The sequence below is a fragment of the Nicotiana sylvestris genome, chromosome 5 (genome assembly GCF_000393655.2).
Source record: "Nicotiana sylvestris chromosome 5, ASM39365v2, whole genome shotgun sequence".
NCBI classification, from domain to species: domain Eukaryota; kingdom Viridiplantae; phylum Streptophyta; class Magnoliopsida; order Solanales; family Solanaceae; genus Nicotiana; species Nicotiana sylvestris.
In genome coordinates, this window is record NC_091061.1 from 164,923,676 (window position 1) to 164,931,970 (window position 8,295).

The window sequence follows — 8,295 nt, forward strand, 5'->3', positions numbered from 1 at the left end:
ACCAAATCAGTGTCAAAGCACTCCTGAAAAGAATAGCAATAATTAGTTTCAGACACGGCAATTGTTATTGCAGAGAGCGCTTTCTCGCATCACATTTTAACCTATAAGATAAAAGGCAAAGCAATCATTCACAACGAAACAAAGGATTGGTAAGTTAAGTATACTTTGCAAAGAGAAACAGATTCACTTATAAGCATCAATTAAGCTATTGTATTATCCCAACAAAGTCACTCATAATTTAACTCGAAATTGTTTATGAATTGCACGTAAGTTTTGGTTTCATCATATGTTTTGATATCCCTATCTAAAGGCCAAATTTATCCGCTTCCCAGAAAATTAAAGGATAGGTGTCACAATTTGAGATTCGTGTTTTGAAAATAGAACTCAGACTTTCTATGTTGTGGTTTTCCAAAAGAAAACGGACGTCGTTACCCACTCTTCCTAGCTTTCTATTCCTGACACAGACGAGGATGATAAACTAATTGAAAAACAATGCATCCACCTCAACAGAGCCAAAGCATGGATAATCAATTGGTTTCATTACTACTTCTCTGGCCTATTCTGAAAAATTTGATCCTTCTGCTACTTCCGATGATAAATTGGTTGCAAATTTGACAATGCAGGGCAATTTAGCAGGGGATTCTGGGCTGTAATACCTATTGTATGGGGTACAGTAGGATCAAAATTGTCTTGTTTGAATTTTGTTTAAACAATGATACATTTGTGGACAACAATGATGCATTGGGCTGTGGCAACCATTGTTGTCAAAGTTATTGAAAATTTTGATCCTACCAAATTCAAGCACCTTTTCTTTGTTTTCACTTCTTATATGTATAAAATTTGGCAAATTTGTAATTGCAGGTTGACTTTTCTTTGTTATCAAATGGGACATCAACAGAGCCTGCTAATCAAGATTATTTTCTAATTTCTGAGAATAACATTTGTGTGTGCTGGAGTGATGCTCATTTTGTTACTGCATATCTTTCTTTCTTCTACTTTGATTTGCTAATTGTTATTTATTGTTTTAAGCAAAATGAAGAAACTGAATTGCTTATGCAATCTCTAACAATTTATTGGACCAAACAGTATGTAAGGGACATTTTTTTTGGGAGTTCAATATATCCAGTGTCACGAGGTGGTAGCGTTTTTGGTGTTCCTGTCCTCAACTATTAACAGCGGTGATTCGTGTAAGCTTTATAGAATTTGTTTTTACTTGCATCCATGTTCAGTCACTCTACTGAGGTAAAAAGTTGTTAATCGAAAATAAAAAAGTAATCTATAAAGGAAAATGCTATATGAAATTTTGACTCAGAGCAGTGTCATTGTTAGTAGCCTTCAGTTTTAGATTTTTGTGCAACTTTGATAGTCATCAATATGTTAAAAGGAAATAATTGGTAGTGAATATTCTGATAAGAAAAATTAATTGGTTGTGAATATTTATTTGAAGTTTCTGTTTGTTCTGCTCATTGTATTTTGTTGGTTTGAGTCTTTGAGATGAGTTTATATGGTTAGGGAGGACACATATAGCTAACTTTAACTTGCTTGGAGTTGAGACGCAGTAGTTGTTGTTGTAAGAGTTCTTCATCCACAGTTCTTTTTAAACCTCCCATATCTTTTTAAGTACCCTTTGTTTGTTATCTTCCAAAAAAAATGGATTAATTCTTACCTTAATTTTGTTTTCAAGTTGTTTAAGCAAATATTTTAAAGTACCTTTTGTTTACTACTTATGTGATGTATATATATATATATATTAAAGTTTGGTTTTTATTGCATTCACTGTTAAATAGGTGAGGTTACTTTTGCCACCACATCTACAAGCAAAATACATGTAATTCTTGAAATAGATTACATATCATCGTTGATTCAAAGTTTGCATCATATCTGTTCGGGTACTATCTATCGAAAACCTTAATGTCAAGAGCATTCGGATTGAGGAGGAGATGTTTCTCAACAGGATTACCAGTAATAAGTTGCTGGAGTCTGATTGGAGTGCCGAAATACAAGTGAATTCAGTATGGCTTCAATTTAAGGCTTATAAATGGTGCACAATTTTCACTTTGAATGGATTTTACTTCACATCATAACGTCGGGAAGAAGTTCAAGATATTGCATATGTTATATTATAGCAATTACTCCAATCAGTTAGTTGTTTCTTTTCCTTTTTAATGCTTTCCCTTTTTCCGTACAATATCAATCCCTTTTGGACATTGACTATCAATACAAGAAAAATAAATTCATAATCTAAGGCAAGTCTATAGGCAAAAATCGGGTTTTCTTTGCCTATTGCTCAATCAAACTAACCTCATCTCTCTTCCTATCAATACCACATTAGTACTTCATTGCCACTTCTTTGCGGCATGTATGTTGACATCTCTACCTATTCAGGTATTTAATAATAAAGGTCTATATTAGGAAAAAATTATCCCTTTTTTAAATTTAAGTTCATTACTAATTCATCCTATTTTAAACTGTCATTTTCTGAAGGACTACCTCCTAGGTCAACAACAACCCAAGTTTCCTTTGGAATAAAAAGAATTCAATTATTGCTAGTATGAAGTTCTTTAATTGTCTTATTTATTGTTTTATTATGTAATAAATAGCATGCACAAATCCATATCTTATTGTTACTTCTCATAAATTTGTATAATTTGTGATATACATCTTTATCAAGACATTCTTTTTAACTCATTTCTTAATTTTTGTCCTTATGTTGTTTCAACTTTATGCGTCTTCACTACAAAAATTATATCTCTTTGCAAAAATGTCGAAACCATGATCCACTTGTGTTGTTAGAAGAGGACTTCCGAAACCATAATATATACAAAAAAAAAAAAATCGAATCCAAATTCTTTGTTGATTAATACAAATATGATTTTGAATCAACTCTGAATTCCTATCATTTTGCTTTTTACAACTTTGCGCGCCCTCACTAAAAAATTCATATTTCTTTGCAGACACGTCGAAATGCTGATTCACTTCTGCCGTCAGAATAATAAATTTTGCACTACAATAATTTCAGAATTCAGCTCCAGATTAATATTACATTTATACGATAGGCATTTGAATTCAGTTCTAAGCATCTGGTATTGTGCTTTCTACAGCTGTGTGTCCTAACTAAAAATAACATAAATCTCCGCAGACACATTGAAACTACGATCTGTTTATGTCATTGGAAAGAAGACTTCTGGAACTATGATACATACAAGCGTCATGTCCATATTATTTGTATATGAGTACATATATTCTATTGAATACTATTCTAAATTTCTATCATTCTGTTTTTCACAACTTTGTGCGTCGTGACTAAAAAAATTATGTCTCTGTAGGAACGTTGAAACCACGATCTGGTTGAACCTTTCAAAAGAAGACCTATGGAACTACAATATATACAAAAAATAGGTCCATATTCTTTGTAAATTTATTCAATTATTTTAATGAAATAATGTGGACATTAAATATTTTTATGTAATTATTTTAAGTTAGTTTGAAAATATTAGAACAACACTTATTGGTTGGTGCTGACCTTCTTTAAAGTTAAGCTCATTATTAATTCATCCCATTTTATACTATCAGTTTCTGAAGGATTGCCTCCTAGCTCATCCAACACCTCAAGTTTCCTTTGGAACAAAAAGCAATTTAAATGTTGCCGATATGAACTTCTTTAACTGTCTTTTTATTGGTTCTATTATCTATAGCATGCAAAAATTCATATTCTCCAAAGTTTTAACAGCCGGCGTATGAATGCACCTGTTCAATGTTTTGCCATTTTCGCCTGTGGAGACAGTTTCACCTAAGACATCCAACATTTTCGGATTTTTGGCTTTCCCAACAGTTCGATTGTACACTTCAATGCAAAGGAGCGTTTGATGATCACACTAATAATTTCTTGGGCTGAATGATACTAGCTTTAACCATTTCTGTATTGTTTGTCAAGTCATTATTTGACTAAAAGTTTAGCTAAAATCTCAACAACCACTACACTTCGTAAAAATGATGATGAATGACTAAGGACCAAGCACTTTACAAGCACTAGATATGATATGTAGCAACTACAATGTGGTTATTGTAATATAAATGTAGTTCTATCACAAATTAGTTTTTTCTCTGTGTCATATTTTAAACTACGTCTTTTCCTCACCATATGTTTTCTAGTGGATAAGTCTATTTCCACATGACTTGAATGTATGAATATTCAGTATATTTATATGTTCATAAAATAATAGCATTTTAATGTTCCTTTGTGTCTACCGTATTTTAAAAAATACTTTTTTTTAAAAAAATGTTATATTTTATATTATCCTCGCAACGCACAGGTACATATACTAGTTGGAAGAACTCAAGAAGCCATGTGCCAATTCTTTGGCTATCTCATGTAGTGAAGCTTTTCATCTATAGGGAAATAAATTCAGATGTTAGAATGACTTGTTCAAGTGACAGTTAGCTACCTAGTATCAACTTGACCCATGTCAAAGGATGCCACGATAGTTTGTGATTTTCATCAAACTTCTGATCAGCCTGGAGAGATTTCAAGGCATAAAAAAGCAGCAAATATTTCTACTGAGTTCAAACATTCTAATAAAAACTGAAAACTATGAGTAATCAGAAAGTTGCTTCAATCTAAACAAAAAGATTAACAAGAAATCAGATAGCAACCAATATGTGGTAGTGCAGTGAACACCGGATTTACTTAGCAGAAGTCCATCAAAATTCAGTGTTCAACCATTTAGTGTAATAGACACAGGTTTGTGGGGATATAACTCCATTGGGTGAACATTGACTAATCCTAGGGCAAGCACCGCATGGAATTGAAGCCATTGGCCCTATTGTTTTCGGACCAGTCCCTAAAGCAACTCCGCTTGCAGTTCGATAACAAACTGATCCAACGGGAATAGGATGATATTCTCCCAATCCAGTGCTCTTCACCTCTATAATAGCATTGTCTAGAACCATAGAGTTCAATATTTCCGCAATTTGCTGACTTGTGCACTCCACAACTTTCCTTTTCTTCAAGAAGTTGTGGATTCCCTCCACCGTAGCAACTTTCAGCAATTCTATGACCTTGAGGCACGTGTCTCTGAGAACGGTGATGAATTCCTTATCAAGATTTCCCTCAGAGTACCATGAACCACCAGTCAGTTCCTCCGAAGGTTCAAACTCAACAGCCATGTAATGCTTCTTTCCCTTATTTTGGATATTCACAACTTGTTTTATCAACTTCTTTTTCACGAGTGCGGTCAGGGATTTATCCACAAGAGTTGGTGGGAGGTTTGCCTCCTTTTTCACCTCTGCTACCCAGATGCCCAGATTCTTTTTATTTTTGACCAGACTGAGCACTACACGTTCAGCATCTGGAAGTCCCTGAGTAGGTGAATCCAAGTCTGGTCTTTTCCGCTTCATGGCGGCTTCTTCCCTTGATCGACTCATCTGTGAGCATAAAAAGAGCAAACAAAGAGATGAATTTTACCTTGGTTCTTATCACATTAAAGTGGCATGGAGAAGACAATAATTCCAGTTCAGACTCATGTAGTAACTGGGAGTAAGAGAAAAATCAGTTCTCTCCGAATAGTCAGTCATGCCAACAAGATCCCAAATCAACAAATGCAGAAACGCTCTATTTGAACTCTACGATATTTCTTATTTCAACTAAAAAATACAGAGTAAGATAACTTTTTTTAAATGACCGAGAAATCCGTCCGAGGCCAACCGCAGCTTTCGAAACTCGGTTATAATGGACCACCCCTCTACTCTTCTCCACTTAAATATCAGGCTTAGTTCTCATGGCGCAGGGCTTGAACTTGCCCTCAACCATTGCCACTTGAACTAACCCTGGGGGCTTGAATTTGTGACCTAAGTCATAACTCCCTCAACCAACCTTTGACACTTGAATGAAGAAATTTAAATTATTATTTCTGAGAATATTCTATTCGAATTTTCCAATAACAAATTGTGACGCCCAAATGTCTAATTTGGTTGATTTCTCAGTAACTACAAATTTCTATCCCAAAATTACGCATCATATTCAATCTTTCATTCCATTCCTACACCATGAAATTGGAACAATTCACTAATAGCCGACAGTTATAGAAGAATGATTCACTATATTAAATTAAAACAAACGAGGATGAAACAAATTAAAACAAAAATAATACTACGAATGAGAGGAAAGAGAAGAGAGACATACAGAGAAGAGATGAAATAAACTATTCATATCCTCAAACTTACCCCAATATTTCTCAAGCTTACTTTTCATCGCTTTTGGTATACTTTATAATAGCATTTCGAAGATTGAAAAATTCATGGAAGAAAGAGTTGGGAAGTAGCATATAAACTGCCTGAAAATTTTAAAGTTGTCTGATAGAAAATGCTAAGAAACTTGATAAAAGCTTTCACATTCTTCCAGTCGTCTGCACTACAGATGGATTTCCTCTTAAAGCACTTATTTCTCGACAATTCTTTTGATACTTATGGTCATCCACGTACATTTTTGTAAAGGCTTTTTCAAATTTTAGAGTTGTATCTAACATTGTATATGTGGAGTTCCACCTTGTTTCAATATCAAGACTCACAAGACCATGAGTATCTATCACGCTTTACTAATTTAAGAATGTTTGGCCGAAGTTGCGCGAAAGCATACCTCGCTTTAATTTTGAAAATCGTAATTATATCACGCGAACGAGTACACAATCACAATAATAATTTAAGCCGCGCCTAAAAGCATTTCTACGAATATACATTTTTTGAAATCATAATCGTGTCACGCGAACATGTACATAATCGCAATAATTTGATTAAAACGTGCCTAAAGCAACTACGAATATTCGAGAATTGATTATTTTCCTAGAGTTCAAGAACGTAAGTGAAAGATTCAAGTATTATGGAGTTTCTTTGTAGAAGTACATATAAGACAATCTAAAAATTAATTGAAAAATATGAATACACATTATTCAAATTTAGAACTACACAATCAACTCGTCCAGAACGAAAACAATCCAGATTGACAATAACCACTGTTTACTTACACATTTTATTTTATTTTTTACTCAATTAAACTAGAGATAGTGTTCATATGACGTCAAAAATATTCAGTTATCTTAAATGGAAAAAAGCACTGCTAATTAGCATGCACACCACAGACAAGATCGTTGAAACTTATCCATAAATCCAAGGATACGGAGTACTGCCAAAGAAAAGGATTTTTCACATTCACATAGCGAAGAAAGGACAGCCACTTTCCAATGCCACAAATTTTTGTCCAAAAATTAAAAGGCTGCTGCTGTAGCAACCCTACAACAACATATCTCCTCAAGGTTCGAGCTATAAATACATTGCCTATTGAATCCAAGATTTCACTTAAAATCATTTGCTTATTTTCCCTATCATAAAATTTCCATATTATGATGTCGTACTCCATCTACTACAAACCATTTTATTGCTTTCTTCTCATAATAATAATATCCACTAATTGCCTAGCTAAAACCACTTTCCATCCTAAAACTCCATTTCTTGCAGTGAAAAAAGACCCCTCCAGCCTACAATACATTACTGAAATTAAACAAAGAACACCTTTGGTTCCCCTTAAACTAGCTATAAATACATTATAATTCTACACCAGTAGAGGAATTTAGACCAGTGCATACATTTATTAGAACTTAGAATGTGTGATGCAAAATACACCAGTAGAGGAATTCCTCATGTAAGCTGCAGAACCAAATTTCATGCTCAGATTCCGTGAACATTTAGGCTTATGTGTTCAATATACCCAACCTACTTATCGTAAAATGTACAGTGACAGAGAAAACATTCCACCAGATATACACAAACAAATTTCAGTAAAATTATAGCACGGGGATGTCCAAACAAGGATTAGATTTCGAGATTGAGATAAATACCTCTAGGCAGCAGTAGAGACAAACTAGAATAGCCAAATAAAGACGAAAGGGAAGCACAGAATCAACAAAACAGCTTCAGCTTCTGAAATCAAAATCAAAACTCGAACACCCAGAAATTGGAGAGATAAAGCAGCGCAGAGTCTTCGAAACTCCCTGTTCTCCCAATTTTCTTCTAATTTTGAAACCTCTTTTGTCGTTTTCAACTTTCAAAATCTTCAGAACTTTCAATTTTCTTCTTGCTTTTTCGTTTGTGTGTGTGCGTGTGTGTGTGTGTGTGTGTGTGTGTGTGTTCGTTTGTACAGAGAGAGTGAAAGAGAAGAGTGGCCGTTGTCGATCTCGATTGAGGGGGGTGGGGGGGTCCGTTTTTGCTTCTCTTCAGAGAGGAGTCAATTCGATCTGATTCTCT

The 8,295-nt window shown here is 34.2% G+C and overlaps 1 protein-coding gene across 1 annotated transcript; it reads right to left on the reverse strand.

Moving 5' to 3' along the window:
- Positions 1-4,524: 4,524 nt before the first annotated feature.
- Positions 4,525-8,295, reverse strand: LOC104224775 (uncharacterized). The gene is made up of 2 exons (XM_009776480.2): positions 7,890-8,295; positions 4,525-5,424 (listed from the first exon to the last, which is right to left on the reverse strand). The coding sequence occupies exon 2, from the start codon at positions 5,422-5,424 to the stop codon at positions 4,702-4,704; it is 723 nt and encodes a 240-aa protein (XP_009774782.1). The 5' UTR covers positions 7,890-8,295; the 3' UTR covers positions 4,525-4,701.

Excerpts from the sequence above, each read along its gene's own strand:
- LOC104224775 (XM_009776480.2), bottom strand. The coding sequence starts at position 5,424 with ATGAGTCGATCAAGGGAAGAAGCCGCCATGAAGCGGAAAAGACCAGAC.